This window comes from Styela clava, chromosome 1 (genome assembly GCF_964204865.1).
Source record: "Styela clava chromosome 1, kaStyClav1.hap1.2, whole genome shotgun sequence".
Lineage (NCBI taxonomy): Eukaryota > Metazoa > Chordata > Ascidiacea > Stolidobranchia > Styelidae > Styela > Styela clava.
Genome location: NC_135250.1, coordinates 9,402,551 through 9,422,176, shown reverse-complemented (window position 1 = coordinate 9,422,176; position 19,626 = coordinate 9,402,551). Strand labels below are relative to the sequence as shown.

Here is a 19,626-nt window from a genome sequence, read left to right as displayed (position 1 = left end):
ATTGTGTGATTTATCCATATTTGTCTAAACCTAATTTTTCTCTATGTATCCTGCGTAGTCACAATTCTTCTTCCAAGGAGAACATGAGGAAATACCGGCATTCATACGAAGCTTTCATAGTTGAAGATCATGATGTCAACCACACAAAAACCTTACATGAACATAATCAGGCTTGATCAAATGTCACAGTTTCTATGGTTGAGCTATTTGCTCACGCATGATCAAGCATGAGATTATATTGAGCCATGATAATAAAACATTGCTGACCCATATCAATAATTTTGAATTTTTATATAAGCAAAAAATACTTTTTTGTTTTATTTGACGTCCGCCAAATCTTATTTCTTTTTACGTATTTCAATTATATGTAAACAAATTGTTTTTCATGAACGAGAATTATACCAAAAAGTCACAATTTGCATCTACTACCAGCCGTCACTGTGCATAGTTGTAGCAGACTAGTCTCATTATTATTTTTTCAACTTTTGTATTATATGGCGGGATTTGGACAATGCAAATCATTACAGGACTTCAGTATATTTTGAGAAGACTTGGACTTGTGTAAATTTTTATATATGACTTTGCTTGAGTTGCTCTTTTATGATCTCTGACACAATGACTCAGATTTTACTCAACTCTGACTCGACTTGAGTCATAAATGACACATGTTTTATATTGCACTTGAGTAGATTTTTGAGAAGATTTCACTTGAGTAAATTTTTATGATTGACTCTGCTTAAGTCGCGACTTTTACAATGATTAACATAGCTTTTTGCATGGCCTCTAACTTGAGGGCTTACTCAACTCAAGTCACAAATGACACAAGACTCAAAATTGAATTGGTCTTGATCAGGCTTCAGCTTATGGATGACACCCAAGTAAATTTTTATTTTGAAGGGTATTTCCCAAATTTAAAAAGATTAGTGCAAATTTCCCATCATTTAATGATTATTGATTTATATGACATTTTATTATGAAAAGGTTAATTGCCCATTAAATTTATTATATCACAACAAGTTATTTCAATGCACAAATGGATTCTATTTCAAAGATTGTTGTAGCTTGTCAAACAAATCAATAAGGATTCAATCATTGTTCTGCTCGTACCCAGCTCCTCACTTAAATGTACTCACTCGTACCCAGCTCCTCACTGTTTTGATGACATTGTCCTATATTTAAAAAACTGCTTTTCGGGATACTTTCTATGCAGTAAGACAATAGAATATGTATTCCCATTCTATTAATGCAATCCAAAAATTTGGTTTGGTGTGATTGCTCATTAGTGATCGTTCTGGGTGTGATCACATGCTTGGATATAGCAATGCTGTATAAAGAGTCGTACGCAAAATATTTTTGAAGATAAGTATTCATTTGTCTGGTCATTTTGACATACATAGATATTGACACTCATTAGATTATGCATCAAATGAGTAGAAATATTTGGCTTGTATATCAACGTACATTAAAGCGTTCCATAATCGATTTCATAATTGGTAAGATTCCTAATATCAGTTGGTATATCTCCAAACAACAGTTGGCGCAAGTCTTTTACAAATCATAAGTGTATGAACAGCAGTCATCTATTACGCTATCTATATTTATTTCTGCAATAGGTTTTTAAAATCTTTTTATCAGAATAAGCATATCAATAAAAAATTTGAACCCCTCAGCAATATTAAGTGACAACCAGTTTTGGTGCCATTTTCGCATTCTAATATGATTTCCAGTATAACCATTTTCAGTGCAAGTATATTAGTTTTGTTTTTCTGCCTAAAAACTGCCATTTTAGAATTTTTCCCTTTTCTTGTTCAGTATTCTATTTGGATTTAATTTTTTAAATGTAAAATGCTATTGCGTAGTTAATGTATTTACAGCTTTTTCATGACGTTTCGTTAAGTTCCATATTTTATTTGTGAAAAGTACTTTCCAGAAATGTAAATTTTTCTTCTGAAGTGTTGTATTAAACAATTTTTCTATCTTTTAATTCAGTTTGAGTAATAAAGTTATTACATTTGGAAACTGTGTACTTTGGTCTGCTTTTTTATACTTTTATATTTTTTGAAAATTAGGGAATATTTTCCGAATCATACAGCAAAATCTGGTTATGAAATTTTTAAAGCACAAGTGTCGGTCATTCAGAAACATTTGCACTTGTTCAAAAATACGTCTTGCAACCAGCATAGTCCGCAATTAACTGGAATTCGAAGTCTACAAGAAAAGAACGCACACGATTATGTGCATACTCTTTGCATTAGGATTGGAATTTAGTGCCAAACCAAGTCATTGTTAGTTAGTTACCCAAAGTTAATTTCTGTTCTGCAAGATATTTTCGTTACATTTCTTTTTTTACAATATTTCAAAGTGCATGTTGATGATATATTATTTGATTGCCTGTTTTTTTTTATTTTAAAATTATTTTCAATTTCATTCAAAGATTTGTGGCACATGATTCTTTCCAATTATTACGTTTGACTGAAAAAAGAGGCTATAATAAATTATTTTTTTTCAGATATTCTAATGCTATCCATTTTTATTTTTTCATGTAAAGTAGAACAATATTTTCCAGATTTATGTTATTTTATTATTTTCATCATTCATATTGCATGTATTTATCCTGTTTTCATTATTTTTAGTTTATTTTTGGTTCATTTTTTGTTTTAGGCCGAATGGTTTTTTTCTGAAAATTCTGATGAAGCTGCACCGAATATTCCGACTCAAACATCCGTCCCTGCGGAGAAAGAACGAGAAGCTGTTCCAAGTATCGAGTTTTTGCTCGATAACGTTGGAAGAAAACCAGGAGATACCGGTAATTAATGGCTCGTAGAGTTCTAATAATTTAACTGGACATAAAAATTGAATTGGCCAATTTGGTGTCAAAAGTACATAACGAACTCCCAATGAAAGCAAATTATGGTCATCCATCTAAATAAGTGGTTTTCAACCTAGTGGTAGAACAGCCTCATTGAAACATTCCACATGCATCAGGAAGCCCTGTACAATTGTTTATTTGTCTGAATTGTATAAACTATAAATAGGTATATAAAGCAAACCTAATACTGGCAAAACAAAATGATCTTTAATGGGTGGCAAGTTTAAAAATAGTAGCAAACATATTAGGTATTTGGTTATGATTTAGCAATCTACATGTATTGGTATAGACTCTCGGATTTGAATTTAAACCCTGGTTGAAAACCACTGTTTTAAATGGGCCTTATTACGTCAATCATTCTTTTACTGGACGCCAAATTTTACAAACAGCGAATCTTGCTTTGTTATAGTACTCAATGAACCGAATCTCTGATTTTCTATGATTCAAGTGACGTCATATTTATAAATATCAACTTCGAAATATAAGTCACCAAATCGTTATGATGCCCTAACTTTAATTTAAAAACAAATATTTTTATGCATGCTAATATCTTTCGTATGCTTTGATATGACGGTGATTCTCCTCTTTCCAAACTTTTATGATATCATCTTGCTTGGATGCATATCTGAATCGGTTGGAAATTCTTGACTTAATGAAATGATTTAGTAACACAAAAATGACAATTTTTTTTGCATTGATTGTGATAGGAATGATAGCTGTAAGGAATCTATTAACAAACTTAAATTGAATAACATATTGGTGAGGAGTTTGTCGAATCAATATCATTTGTTTTGTATAAGCTTATAAAATAATATCCCAGCAGTAAACTCATTGGATTGATTAGATATTATCTTGAAAATTTTCAAATTGCAAGCTTTATTACTATTTAAAAATAATTATCTTTAAAGTTATCTCCATGTCTGTGATAATACAAATATAGTATGAATGACTGGATGCTGCTGATTTCCCCGAATGGCTGTTCTAGAAGCAATAGATGTACTAATATTACTTTAGATACCTAGATAAGTACCTACAGAAAATTGTTCTTGCTTATATTGTGTAAAGAGCCTAGTCAAAAGTAAAAAGTTGACCTCATGAAGTGTATGAAATATACTTGTTCTCAACTCTCACTGACACTCTCCTCAACTTGGGTTGAGTTAGATTGGGTGGCTTACTCTCGAAAATACCTCCTGGTCAGCTTTTTTCTCACAGCTGTGTCAATTTGCTATTTAGACTAATTATAGTCGTTTTCCACAGAGTACATTTGGCCTGTTTTTGTGAAAGGTGGCCTGATACACTATATACTGCATTACTGTATTCCCTATTACTAGTTTTCAAATTAACACTTGCGTCATCCACTTGATTGGCATCCCATTTTCAAAGATACTTCGACTCGCATATTTCACAAGCATGACTTGCAGTGTTATTTGGTGTCGATTTCGACAGACAAAAAAAACTTGTTTTATGTGTGTTATTTTTGGACTTGTTGTTTTGCATGATAAAGTGTGTAAAATTTGTGTTATCGTCACCACAGGTAACACCAGTGAATCTGCGAAATCAAAGGTAAGAAGAATTCATGATAATATCATATTGATTTACACATGAAATTCAATTAGATCTTTTTTAAAACTCATCGTATCATAGATAATAACTTTGTAATCCGAAATTTTGTGAAGTACTTAGACATGCTTTATTGTCTGTTTTAATGATAAGTACAAAGATAATAAAGCCATTACGTAAGCTGTCTGGTGGTTTTTTACGAACTGGACCATCTTCAATTGTTGGTAATAGTTATGATTTTAAGCAATATTCAATCATGCATTTGGTTCGCTTCGAATTTCTGGTGAAAATTGCTTTTTTATTCTATTGGTTTGCATAACATCGAATGGCTGCTCTGCCGATGCAAAGTCAACAATCATGTCATCTTTTGCTGTGATATTTGCTACATATCTTCAAAGCTCCTATATCTGAACATTTCATTGATTTCATCTTTACTACACTTTAGAGTTCATTTATTAACGTATGTTTTCGATATTGATGTTGAAAATATAACTGTTTCAGGGCTCTGATGATTCAGAAAAAGACTCATTCTCACGCGATTTGATGGATCTGCTATTTGGAAAAAAGTGGAAGCAGGGAAGCCAGCCTGCTACTTTGGAAGATCATGGAGGTTTTGAAGATTACAAGTTTACAAGTGACATTGATTCAGTCAGAAAGAGGGAGGAAGTAGTAGCAGATGTTGATGCCAAACCACCAATTTCTCCAGGTGTTGCTACTTCTACTTCAGGGATTCCAAATGTCAGTGAAAGATTGTTCCAATTCTACAATGAACACATCGAAAGAATTACCACGATTGGTCAAACATTTCCTGCGTTTTCTTCAGCAGATTCTTCACCTAGAACCACTCCTCGTCATAGCACAATTCTTGCCAACCCTATTGTTTTTCCACCTCCAGTACCCCATCGTGGTCGAAGTCGCATAAGTTCGGACCCTGATGCACGCCTCATAGCTTCTGCTCATGAAATGCACCCAGTACACAAAACACCACCTTTTCCTTTACATGATGTAACACGCTTAAAGGATGCACCACAATACAGACACCCACCTAACCCTTATATCAGAAATTCAAAAGATTCCCATACAGATATTGCCTCAAAATCAACCACAACTTTTTCTAGCTCTTCATCAATGCAAGCACCTTTAAGCACACAACATTCTTCATCTACTCCTTCGGTTGCGGTCACACCACACCAGAATCCTGATTCGGCCACAAAAAGTGATAAGTTGCTCCCTCCAAAGTATCTCGAACCACCCAAAATTGAGAAAGTTACTTCTACTAAACAAAATGTCGTTGATACTTTTGCAGTCAAGAAGCAACATGCTGAATCTGTTGTAGTGCAGTCAAATAACGCTGAAGTTACTGAAAATTCGCCCGGCGTTATTCATGAACGACTGGTTGGTGAATTACCAGTTCCGGTGAAACGTACTGTTAGTCCAAGAACTTCCAGTGACAGCAGTAAGTCATTGAGACAGTCAACACCCAGCAAATCTGATAATTCGTCCAAACGGAAAACTTCTACGTCCAGTTTAACTAGTGATAAAAAGAAGTCACCTCACCTGAAAAAGGATGCTCCTGGGAAGTTGTCGCCGGATGTTGCTTCTTACAGACAACCTAAAAAGGGCAAGAGTCCGTTAAAAGAGAATGTGGTTTCTGGTGCACCTACAACAGCGACTTCTGAAAGAATGTTCAGTCGGTATGACCCAAAACGAAGGGGAATTCGTTTTGCTGGTAATGAAAATGATTTGAATTTTTCAAGTCACACAACCTTAAATACGTCTCCTGGCAAACAATTGACTGCAACGGAGAGACTTTTTCATGGCCAACAAATTCGAAGAAAGCCATCTTCTCGTGGTAATAAAAAGAGTACTATTATTCGACGGCACACATTATCTGGACTACAAGATCTTGAAGAGCATGCCCCATCTTTTTCTAATAGAGCTTTGAAATCTAATTTTAAAAAAGCAAATCAAAATTTGTCAATGCATGATCTGACTTCAATGTCTAGTGCACAACAATCTGCTATGGAGAGGTTAAATCCAAAAGGTGTGGCACCTGGTATGACCCTTCATAATTGGATGAGGCAGGAACGGCTGAGAAGCAAAACTGTCCAATCTAATGGGATTCCTACCAATAATAAAGTTTCAGTTGGTCAGCGAGATAAGAACAAGCCAAGCAAAAATCAAGTTCGCTCTTATGTATGAAATTACGAGATTTAATTACACCTTTTTATGTTCCATTTAGTTTATATAATCGTACTTGCATGTTCATGTGAGTCATTCCAATAATTCACAGTGTCATAATTGCCATTGTTACAATATTATTCTATCCTGTTATGGCATGGTGAAGCCAGTTATTTTATAATGCAGTATTGAGATAAATTGTTTTGACATTTTAGCGTTCAGTTTATATGTCTCGCACTTGTCTTTGCTGCTTCCTGTGTATGCATTTTGTTATTATACAAACAAATTTGTTTTTCTGTCATTAGCAGACATGTTGTTAATTTTTTCAGCTTCACATAAAGGAATGATTTACAAGAAGACGTAACAATATCTAGAGAATCGTGGTACATTTTACAACTTTTTTGCAACTCATCATTGCCCGATTGGCTAAAAATTATACTAAACGCTGGCCGTTCTAGGACTCATTATTGTTTTGATTTTAATTTTTTTTTTATGAATATTATCTTACAATATCTTATTTTGTTTATTTTTTCTATATGTTTTGTTTTATATGTTACAAACTATTTTGCCAGTTTACAGTAAAATAACTTGTTGGCCAGATGAGTAAGCTGGTGTTGGGTGCTCGCCATCCTTGTCTCATATACTTATATAATTAACTTCTACGAGAGCAGTGTCCTTTTGAGCAATGGAGAAAACATAAGTTATGTGCTGCTGGAGCTGATATATGTATGTTTTTGAATGCTTCTGTTTCAGAGAATGCTACTGAATTTATTTATTTTTGTTCAGAGGATGGTCTGTCTTCTTCTTACCCACTTGGTGAATATTTTTCTGTACTTGCCGTTTTTAAAAAGATGTATTCGCCCTTACTTTTTATTTTTCAAGTAATAATATTGTTTTCTTTCATTGACTCTTACTAAAATGAAGCTGTTTAGTATACATTGGAAAGCGGTGTTGCTCAACCACCTAATTCATGTTCAGATTAGAATCAGACTTGGCTTGAGTGACATTGTGATATTTAATCAATCCCGGCATTGATGTTCTACTCCGGAGCAGATTTCATAATTCGAGACAAAATATGGTTAAAACCGCGAAGAAAGTGTATTCTTTTAACTAGTTGGTTACTAGACAAATAAGTAGAGAAATGGAGAGGCACGGGTAAAGGTGCAGGAAGCGTTTACCTTAGGTGCGTTGAATTTGACGTAAAATTACGCGGGTCCGATATATCGACGCAAGTTTAAATATGCCGAGCAGAACCTGACGAGTGGTGCTTTTTGGCCAAAGGCTGGTATATTGGTTTAGTTATGTCTTCTCAGAGCGTGAAATATTGAGTCAACGCTGCTCTGACCTGATTAAACTCCATTCCCATATGGCTGGAGAATTTGAGCCGATGCGAAGCCCAAATCATGCTCTCTAACTTTCATACTTTCGAGACATTTTTATAAAGTTATATAGGTTACGCTATTTTAACAAGAGGCGTTACTTTTCATCTCCTACAATCGAATATTTAATTTAAATCGTGTTCAATGTTGTCTGAGCCTTTTTTATCTTAGATTCGTGGGATGCGAGAGAATTGAGCTATATTTGTTAAGAAGATTGGGCGGAGGGGTCAATTTGTAGCATCTTTGTAATCAAATTATCGTAATCCCTATTCGACATGAATCCAAACTGAAATTTTGTGATTCTGCTATTGGTATCAATCTACACACACATCAGATTTGTATCGTTACTCACTCAAATTAATTTTGGGATATTTCTAAACGTCTAATTTTGAATAATCCAACTGAGAACATGACTTCTTTACTTGTGAGCATCTTCAATTTGAATCGAAATCACATAACGGCTTCCGAATAATGATAAACTCGTGAGCAAATCAATGCTTCAATTTGAAACCGGCATGGTACAAAGGAGATGCTTGTCACAATATCGCTGAGTGAACTTGATTATCATTTTTATTTTGACCGTGTGACTTGTCTCCTAATAAAATCATTTTGTTCGCGCTTAAATGTGCGACAAAAAAAACATTTGTGCAACACCTTCAAGTTTTTACTTCGCCGAGGTGCGAATAGAATTTAATATATAAACAACAAATGAATACGACACGGCCATCAGTTTTTGTTCACATCATTGGAGTAACAAAGAGTATCTTGATCGTTTCTTCTATTGCAACTGTGAACAAAATAGCAGTAAAAATGGCAAACACTAGCACAACAAAATACACAGCACAAGAAGAGTTTCCTGATTTATCAAAGCACAACAATCACATGTCAAAATGCTTGACTGAAAATATTTACAAGATACTGAGGTCACGACAAACTCCGAACGGATTCAGCATTGATAATGCTATTCAAACTGGGGTTGACAATCCAGGTAAGGAATTCTGCATTTACAAATTTTTATTTTACAGAGGTCTACGCTATTACAAACAATTTCATTCTGTGTTTTCTTCAATTTTATATAGGCCATCCGTTCATCATGACTGTCGGATGTGTTGCGGGAGACGAAGAGTCGTATGAAACCTTTGCGGAATTATTTGACCCAGTGATTGAAGCAAGACATAACGGATACAAGAAAACGGATAAACATAAGACAGATCTCAACCCAGAACATTTAAAGGTAGTATGTGACTTCTTAGGTAAATTTGAAGCTAAACAAAGAGTGCAATAAATAATTTCATGCTTTCTCCTATTTCGCAGGGAGATTGTTTAGATGAAAAATATGTCCTTTCATCTCGTGTACGAACTGGAAGAAGTATCAGAGGATTATGTCTTCCTCCACATTGTAGCCGTGCAGAGAGACGAAAGGTGGAAGAAATATCTTGTAAAGGTAAAAGTTGTTTTATACTGGGAAGTATATTTGTAACGTTATAATAATTCAAAGAGATGTTCTCGAATTTTAGCTCTTGGAAAACTCGATGGTGAACTGAACGGAAAATATTACCCCCTTGCAAAGATGACAGATAAAGAACAAGAACAATTGATAAACGATCATTTTCTTTTTGATAAACCTGTTTCTCCTCTGTTACTCTCCGCTGGAATGGCGCGCGATTGGCCCGATGCAAGAGGAATATGGTAAGTTGCATACATACTTTAGAAACAAACTGAAATATATCAGTATTAAGAATACCATATAAAAATTCAGGCACAACGACAAAAAGAACTTCCTTGTTTGGGTAAATGAGGAAGACCATCTCAGAGTAATTTCAATGCAGAAAGGAGGGGACATGAAAGAAGTTTTTAATCGTTGGTGCAGAGGACTAGGTGATGTAAGTTGAATTAGGAAACTTATAATTCATTAAATTAAACTGACCAATATTCTAATTTAATTTAACCATGTTTGTTTTCCCTTGTAGATTGAGAAAAATATGCAAGATCTTGGACACGAATACATGTGGAATGAACATCTCGGTTACATTCTCACTTGTCCAAGTAATCTGGGTACGGGTGTCCGCGCGGGAGTTCACTTAAAGATTCCACTGTTCTCTCAACAACCAAAGTTTGATGAAGTTCTTAAGAAACTTCGTTTGCAAAAGCGTGGCACCGGCGGCGTTGACACTGCAGCTGAAGGAGGTACCTTTGATATTTCAAATGCTGATCGTCTCGGATTTTCTGAAGTAGAGCTTGTACAAATGGTTGTTGATGGAGTCGAATTTATGATCGAATGTGAAAAGAAGTTGGAACAAGGCCAAAGTGTTGAAGAGGATATTCAGCAACTCAAACAGAAATAGCCTCAATTGATATATATATTTGCATTCTGTAATAGTAACAAAAGATGCTATTTTCTGTTGTATATAATATGGTCATATTGAATAGTTGTAAAACTCTTAAAGTTAGTTTTCATTCACTACATTTTATTATAGGACATTGTGACGTATAATCTGTAAAACTTTTGTGATATTTCTTGACATTGTCGTATGTGCAGTAATAAAAACGTGCAAAATACATTTAATTTGAAATTTGCGATGGATGTAATGGAAATATATATATTAAAATCTTCATACTTAGGGTACATGCACTTTTATAAAGATTAGTGGCGCTGTAGGACATGAGTTATAATGCAGTTACTTAAAAACCTATATTCATTGTAAGATAATATAGATAGACGGATCAATCGGTTAAGAATTTTCCAAAATACCAGGGCAATTTTATGCCATATAATTTGGAAAAATTTTACGTAGCAAGTCGTATTCCCCTTTAAAATACTTTAAATGTGACAGCGCCATAGGTCTGGGATAGAATAAAAAGACGAAATATTTTAAACAAAAATTTTATCTCATTTTACTGTCAATCCGTCAGGTGTAATCTTCATCCTAATTATCTTTGATTTGATGCGTTTATATCCTTTCCTGATATGCATCCAACTGATATATATATAAGAGCTTACAAGTTTTTCGAGCAGTCACCACTAGAGAATTTGAAAAGAAAAAAAGCCATGTTTGAAGAAGAGTTACGGAAGTCAGATTATCGTAGTTTTGACTGTCCAGCTCGCGCGAGGTCTACCAAACGTGATGAGGGCTCTGACTTTGACTGAAGTCCCGGACGCAGATACGAGAAACATTCGCACCCTCACTCCTGAAGCTACCAGTCTGATTACCACGGCATATTTTAGAGGCCAAAGAACGAAGTCTGAAAAGAGCCTAAAACTTCAATAACTTTTTCAGTGATCTATAATTAAGATCTAGCATATTATAAAACAATATATACTTATTATTAATTTTGATCTTAAATTCAATTAAAATTTTTAAAAAATTTTTGTATTTACCCCTCAAATATTAAGATCTATTATTTTGGGCATTCACAATTTTGCAATTTGCTTTTTGCTAAATAGACGACTAATCAGTAATAGCGCCGTTTTGAAGTTCTGCATAGTTCAAAATCTAAGCATCTGTGGAGATTCAAAAAACGGCAAAACATTTTAGGTTTTAACCCAATTATATACAATATAAATAGTACCTTTGGTAAGCATGATTTTAATCTATTATTTTGACCTTCAATAATTGCTATGTATGGTATTATATTGAATTTTACTCCGTATACGCCATAATTTTATACTACGTAGGATTTGATTTGCCTCTGAACGTACCGAAAGATTGCTGGATTTTTTACAAAACAAAGGATATAAACGTTGCATTGTTACTGTTTCCTCTGTTTATAACAAAAGGGTCAACTACGTTAACTTCCTGCATGATGAACAAATCTTGTTGGTGCAATGAACATGATTTCCATCTTTTATTAATAAAATTATGAAATACCAATAGTTCTAACAAGTAGTTGTTTTCCTGTGACTGCAAAAAACTAGGAAAGGTTAAATCCAAAAGGTGTGGCACCTGGTATGACCCTTCTTAATTGGATGAGGCAGGAACGGCTGTGAAGCAAAACTGTCCAATCTAATGGGATTCCTACCAATAATAAAGTTTCAGTTGGTCAGCGAGATAAGAATAAGCCAAGCAAAAATCAGGTTCGCTCTTATGTATGAAATTACGAGATTTAATTACACCTTTTTATGTTCCATTTAGTTTATAATCGTATTTGCATGTTCATGTGAGTCATTCAAAAAATTCACAGTGTCATAATTAATTAACATTGTTACAATTATTATTCTATCTTGTTATGGCATGGTGAAGCCGGTTATTTTATAATGCAGTATTGAGATAAATTGTTTTGACATTTTAGCGTTCAGTTTATATGTCTCGCACTTGTCTTTGCTGCTTCCTGTGTATGCATTTTGTTATTATACAAAAATCACATAACGGTTTCCGAATAATGATAAACCCGTGAGCAAATCAATGCTTCAATTTGAAACCGGCATGGTACAAAGGAGATGCTTGTCACAATATCGCCGAGTGAACTTGATCATCATTTTTATTTTGACCGTGTGACTTGTCTCCTAATAAAATCATTTTGTTCGCGCTTAAATGTGCGACAAAAAAAAACATTTGTGCAACACCTTCAAGTTTTCACTTTGCTGAGGTGCGAATAGAATTCAATATATAAACAACAAATGAATACGACACGTCCATCAGTTTTTGTTCACATCATTGGAGTAACAAGGAGTATCTCGGTCGTTTCTTCTCTTGCAACTGTGAACAAAATAGCAGTAAAAATGGCAAACACTAGCACAACAAAATACACAGCACAAGAAGAGTTCCCTGATTTATCAAAGCACAACAATCATATGTCAAAATGCTTGACTAAAGATATTTACAAAATACTGAGGTCACGACAAACTCCGAACGGATTCAGCATTGATAATGCTATTCAAACTGGGGTTGACAATCCAGGTAAAGAATTCTGCATTTACAAATTTTTATTTTACAGAGGTCCACGCTATTACAAATAATTTCATTCTGTGTTTTCTTCAATTTTATATAGGCCATCCGTTCATCATGACTGTCGGATGTGTAGCGGGAGACGAAGAGTCGTATGAAACCTTCGCGGAATTATTTAACCCAGTAATTGAAGCAAGACATAACGGGTACAAGAAAACGGATAAACATAAGACGGATCTCAACCCAGAACATTTAAAGGTAGTATGTGACTTCTTAGGTAAATTTGAAGCTAAACAAAGCGTGCAATAATTAATTTCATGCTTTCTCCTATTTCGCAGGGAGATTGTTTAGATGAAAAATATGTCCTTTCATCTCGTGTACGAACTGGAAGAAGTATCAGAGGATTATGTCTTCCTCCACATTGTAGCCGTGCAGAGAGACGAAAGGTGGAAGAAATATCTTGTAAAGGTAAAAGTTGTTTTCTACTGAGAAGTATATTTGTAACGTTATAATTATTGAAAGAGATGTTCTCGAATTTTAGCTCTTGGAAAACTCGATGGTGAACTGAACGGAAAATATTACCCCCTTGCAAAGATGACAGATGAAGAACAAGAACAATTGATAAACGATCATTTTCTTTTTGATAAACCTGTTTCTCCTTTGTTACTCTCCGCTGGAATGGCGCGCGATTGGCCCGATGCAAGAGGAATATGGTAAGTTGCATACATACTTCAGAAACAAACTGAAATATATCAGTATTAAGAATGCCATATAAAAATTCAGGCACAACGACAAAAAGAACTTCCTTGTTTGGGTAAATGAGGAAGACCATCTCAGAGTAATTTCAATGCAGAAAGGAGGGAACATGAAAGAAGTTTTTAATCGTTGGTGCAGAGGACTAGGTGATGTAAGTTGAATTAGGATATTTATATTTCATTAAATTAAACTGACCAATATTCTAATTTAATTTAACCATGTTTGTTTTCCCTTGTAGATTGAGAAAAATATGCAAGATCTTGGACACGAATACATGTGGAATGAACATCTCGGTTACATTCTCACTTGTCCAAGTAATCTGGGTACGGGTGTCCGCGCGGGAGTTCACTTAAAGATTCCACTGTTCTCTCAACAACCAAAGTTTGATGAAGTTCTTAAGAAACTTCGTTTGCAAAAGCGTGGCACCGGCGGGGTGGACACTGCAGCTGAAGGAGGTACCTTTGATATTTCAAATGCTGATCGTCTTGGATTTTCTGAAGTAGAGCTTGTACAAATGGTTGTGGATGGAGTCGAATTTATGATCGAATGTGAAAAGAAGTTGGAACAAGGCCAAAGTGTTGAAGAGGATATTCAGCAACTCAAACAGAAATAACCTCAATTGATATATATATTTGCATTCTGTAATAGTAACAAAAGATGCTATTTTCTGTTGTATATAATATGGTCATATTGAATGGTTGTAAACTCTTAAAGTTAGTTTTCATTCACTACATTTTATTATAGGACATTGTGACGTATAATCTGTAAAACTTTTGTGATATTTCTTGACATTGTCGTATGTGCAGTAATAAAAACGTGCAAAATACATTTAACTTGAAATTTGCAATGGATGTAATGGAAATATATATATTAAAATCTTCATACTTAGGGTACATGCGCTTTTATAAAGATTAGTGGCGCTGTAGGACATGAGTTATGATGCAGTTACTTGCAAACCTAGATTCATTGTAAGATAATATAGACAGACGGATCAATCGGTTAAGAATTTTCCAAAATAACAGGGCAATTTTATGCCATATAATTTGGGAAAACTTTTCGTAGCAAGTCGTATTCCCCAATAAAATACTTTAAATATGACAGCGCCATAGGTCTGGGATAGAATAAAGTGACGAAATATTTTAAACAGAAATTTTATCTCATTATACTGTCTATCCGTCAGGTGTAATCTTCATCCTAATTATCTTTGATTTGATGCGTTTATATCCTTTCCTGATAGGATAAATATGTATCGAACTGATATATATACGAGCTTACAAGGTTTCCGAGCTGTCACCACTAGAGAATTTGAAAAGAAAAAAAGCCATGTTTGGAGAAGAGTTACGGAAGTCAGATTACCGTAGTTTTGACTGTCCAGCTCGCGCGAGGTCTACCAAACCTGATGAGGGCTCTGACTTTGACTGAAGTCCCGGACGCAGATACGAGAAACATTCGCACTCTCACTCCCGAAGCTGCCACAATCTGATTACCACGGCATATTTTAGAGGCCAAAAAACGAAGTCTGCAAAGAGCCTAAAACTTTTATAACTTTTTGAGCGATCTATATTTAAGATCTAGCATATTATAAAACAATACTTATTATTAATTTGGGTCTTAAATTCAATTCAAATTTTTGAAAAAATATTGTGTTTAGCCTTAAAATATTAAGATCGATTGTTTTAGCATTCACAATTTTGCAATTTGCTTTTTGCTAAATAGACGACTAATCAGTAATAGCGCCGTTTTGAAGTTCTGCGTAGTTCAAAATCTAAGCATCTGTGTAGATCCGAAAAAACGGCAAAACATTTTAGGTTTTAACCCGATTATATACAATATATATAGTACCTTTGGTAAGCATGATTTTAATCTATTATTTTGACCTTCAATAATTGCTATGTATGGTATTATATCGAATTTTACTTCGTATACGCCATAATTTTATACTACGTTGGATTTGACTTGCCTCTGAACGTACCGAAAGATCGCTGGATTGTTTACAAAACGAAGGATATAAACGTTTCATTGTTACTGTTTCCTCTGTTTATAACAAAAGGGTCAACTACGTTAACTTCCTGCATGATAAACAAATCTTGTTGGTGCAATGAATATGATTTCCATCTTTTATCAATAAAATTATGAAGTACCAATACTTCTAACAAGTAGTTGTTTTCCTGTGACTGCAAAAAACTATGAACGGTGAATAACAGAAACCAAAAAAGTCAATAATATTAATTAAGTCATGATAATTCTCTCAAATCCCAAATCTTCATTCGAACAGGAAAGAAAAAAGCCTTGCAACCTTGCCAATATATTTCAGATCTGCATTTTAGGTCTCAAACTTATTTTTCAAAGGGACAAATTGACTACAAGGGAGCAGTGCTCAAATATACCGATACGGAGGTCCCTCGTTACTGTCGACACGGTAAGTAATACCTTGGGACTCTGATTCTGGTGAAAAGATCGACAGAAAAGCATGACAGAATAAAAAAGTGTTTCAGTTTATTTAAAATAAAACATCACAAAATTTTGGGTCAGAATATCGAATTTTAAAAAAAAATTAAAGTAGGCTTAATAGGTTTGTTTCAAGCAGCTTCAAACTTCTTTGAGTACTGAAAATTTGAAATTGATTGTCTCAAGAAAAATATCAACAGCAAAAATTTAGTAAAACGATATTCATGTACAATTCGTTTCCAATGAGAATTGAGTTATCACAGGCAGAACATCTTGACTTGCATTGAATTGTGTAGCGCAACGCTAGCCTACTTGCTGAACTACTGAAGGTGAATGCGTTATTTTGTTTGTTTCGTTCTCGCTAACATTGTTAGCAAACGTATCACATGTAAAATCATTTCTAATTGGTCCTGTTCGGACGTTCACGTGAATGTAACAATGAACAACGTTTTTTTGAAGGTGTTATCTACAGAAAAGCATGCTTGGGCGAATAAGTAAATTCTCAATGCTTGAAAACGGCAGGCTATTTCATCGTCTTTATTCCTTTCGGTGCACATAAAAAATCTAAATTCGGATCATTTGTATTGTTAGAGTCTATTCCTTTTTATTTTTCGAACTGAACCCGACATTCAGACAGAGAATGTGTGCATGAACTCTCGATGACAATATGATCAATGAAGACAATCGGGATGGTGTTAAATATGGGCCTATGTAGTAAAAACGGAAGCGGTAAAGTTACAGGATCATAGCTAAGGGGTCGTGTCTTTGAAGGTGTCCCGCTTTGACGGGACATATATATATATATCACAAAACAAAATTGAAACCATTCGACGAACGACGAATATACAGATGAGATTATACAAATATGATGTATTTATGTAGCAAATCACAACTTGTACTTTCATGTTTGTACAAATATATGGCTAGTCTCGTGCATGAAAATAGGTAAGTAGTTAACATTTTTTAGACGTGAAATTGATTAGTAAATATATATATACTGGCAGAAATATGAAATAATGCAGTACAATATTTACTACACACCCCCGTGAAAAGGGAGACTGGAAAAACGTGTTTAAGTCGGAATTGCTTCCAACGGATAACTACTATAAATGCTGTATTCTAAAATGCAATGCTTGAAAACAAATAGCATTAAAATTATGTTTAATATGCTAGCAGGTCAGCATTTGCACTGACCTGACATAGTACACTGAGATGACATAGCATTCGCACTGAGATGACATAGAGTTTAGGGCGTGGGACCTACTCATGTTGGTGTCTTCCTACATATCTGCTTGTCTAAAGCCTTGATTGAATATGTATATCGTTGAAAAAGATTCAGAAAATAGTTAAATGTTGCTGTTTTACAGTATTTTAAATTAATATGTTACCCAACTAGCTTTGTTCCCGACCGTCTGGACTATTTCTTTCAATGTCGGCAGCCCCGTCCATTAATCTGACGGTTTCCGTTAAAAATCTTTGAAGTTTGGGATTTATGCTACATGCCATGATGCATGGTATTAGGGCCAAGGACGAATTTAAAATCAAAAAATAAAGAGGACCATATTTCGAATATACCAGTCTAACTACAGGTGGTATAATAAAAGTGAATACGCTCATACCGATCGCAAGCCATATTCCTTGAGTCGATTCGCTGACTTTTAAATGAACTGTTTGTTTTAAGATTTCAGCAACAAAAGCTGTTATAGAACCGATGAAAGCCCCATAGAAAAAATAAGCAAAATACATTACAATTTGAAGTTTAAAATAGAAGCATAAAATCATTAAAATACTTGACAAAAATAAAGCCACACCTATAAACCTCGCCATTGGGTTGTATTGTTTGAATTTGTCTACAGCTATGCCTGTCGCGACTGCCGCCACGAGACCTCCAACAGAAAACGAAATAAGTATTCGTAGCTTCATAGATGCCAGTGTTGCTATACTTTCATCTCCGTCTGTTGAGATGATCGGCGTCATCATGTACTGGACACTAAATAATGCTTGAGCAATGGCAAAAATGAGTGAGAGAATCATATTATTTACTTCAGTAATGAGTACTTTTAGTTCTATGATGAAATCACGAATTGCCTTTTTCATTGTCAACTCATGAATTGATGAGCTAATGGCTTGTACTCGCATTGCCTCGACGCGCGAAGGTGGAATTGCCGGCATATTTGGTATTAATACACACAGACCTAGGAGACTGATAAAAGAAAACACACAAATGAAAACAAATACATATACCACTTTGTGAATATCGTGGGCCACTTCGTCTGGAGAAGACAAGTGCAGTAGTAAAGTTGGCAACACCGTTGCCAATAAGCCTCCAGCTGATACAGCAAACCATCCGATTCCATAAATTGTTCCCTGTTCTCTTTCGCCAAACCAGACCGTGCCAACAAGTGGTATCAGTACGAAGTACACAGTGTTCGCAACACCAGTAAGTAGTCCAGAAATCATCAGAAGTGGAAATCCTTTTCCGGTATGAAGAACAAGCAGCACTCCTAGCGATGAAACCACGATATGCAGTAAGGCGCTTTTGAAAAATATTTTTGTGTGTAGTGGCTTCGCAATACACAATAATCCAATAGGTAGGGCCATAAGCAACCCACCTAAAGCTTGACAGAGCATAATCCAGTCAACAACTTGAAGACTAACTTTGAAGTAATCCGCAATCAATTGATTTACAGCAGCCATGAAGATCCATTGAAATATATTTGCACATCCTGTGACGCTCAAAATGACGGTGACCAGCCACCTTATTGGGTATAGTTTTATCTCCGAAGGCATCGTTATTAAACCATAGCAAAGTAAGTAGCAAAGGTTTCGAAATCGTAATATTAAGCAATATACTGTTGCAACAAAACACCTCGAACTAGGACTGCTATGGGTTCAGATAGCTATGAACAAAGTAAACACAATTAACTTCTACTCTTTTGCACACCGAAGTTGTCTAACTTATTTCATAATGGGAGCACGGCTGAATTCTTTTTTATTAAGGTTTGCTAGAAGCAAAAGTCGCTAGCCCTCAACAAATAGGTTCCGGAGAGAACTATTAGAGAATACTACAGCAGGCCTACTTCTTTAACAGCAATTGAAGCTAATATGTGTACATGCTGCATGGCCGCTAGGGAATACACAACGTAACGTGTTCTCGCTTATATTTTGACGAATGTCATCGTAGAAAATTGTTCGCGGTTTTCATGTCTTGTGGTGACAAGGTTGATAACAAACGATAAAAAAATCAGATTCTGTTCTAGTCTTTCATACATTCTAAATTTGGGGTCGTACAAAGCTAATATAAAATTGTTCTTATTTTGACTTCGGTCCTCGACGGAAGATTGATTTCCGGAAGATAAATTTAAAAACATTTGAATAGATAAATCAATACATTTAAATCAATTATCTTAAATTGAATCGGAACTCGAAATACAGGCATCAAATGTTATGTGGTAAATTAATTGAGACAAGTATGCTACAGCCATGCAAAAATCAACTACAACATGTGTTTCCGATACAAACTGAAACTAGCATCGGCATTACTCGT

General features: G+C 34.8%; 2 protein-coding genes and 1 pseudogene across 5 annotated transcripts in view; 2 read left to right on the top strand and 1 right to left on the bottom strand.

The window, feature by feature from the left end:
- LOC120340602 (uncharacterized) overlaps positions 1-7,573 on the top strand; it is a 42,404-nt gene extending 34,831 nt beyond the window's left edge. The window contains exons 26-28 of one of the 3 annotated variants that reach the window (XM_078113328.1): positions 2,662-2,806; positions 4,404-4,432; positions 4,931-7,573. In XM_078113328.1, the coding sequence (XP_077969454.1) occupies positions 2,662-2,806; positions 4,404-4,432; positions 4,931-6,631 (1,875 nt within the window). In that variant the 3' untranslated portion in view covers positions 6,632-7,573. Of the gene's footprint in view, positions 1-58; positions 888-2,661; positions 2,807-4,403; positions 4,433-4,930 lie in introns of those variants that run through there. The other 2 variants (XM_078113342.1, XM_078113388.1) reach the window with 2 other exon arrangements.
- Positions 1-19,424, bottom strand: part of LOC120348241 (putative MFS-type transporter C09D4.1) — a 282,049-nt gene extending 262,625 nt beyond the window's left edge. Inside the window, exon 1 of the mRNA XM_039418348.2 lies at positions 16,871-19,424. Coding sequence (XP_039274282.2) covers positions 17,472-18,869 — 1,398 coding nt within the window. The 5' untranslated portion in view covers positions 18,870-19,424 and the 3' untranslated portion in view covers positions 16,871-17,471. The remainder of the gene's footprint in view (positions 1-16,870) is intronic.
- LOC144411694 (creatine kinase, flagellar-like) lies at positions 8,733-14,482 on the top strand (annotated as a pseudogene). Its single transcript, XR_013478164.1, has 12 exons — positions 8,733-8,977; positions 9,069-9,223; positions 9,304-9,433; positions 9,507-9,678; positions 9,749-9,872; positions 9,960-10,349; positions 12,695-12,887; positions 12,979-13,133; positions 13,214-13,343; positions 13,417-13,588; positions 13,659-13,782; positions 13,870-14,482. The product of XR_013478164.1 is annotated as a creatine kinase, flagellar-like (transcript).
- Positions 19,425-19,626: the final 202 nt, after the last annotated feature.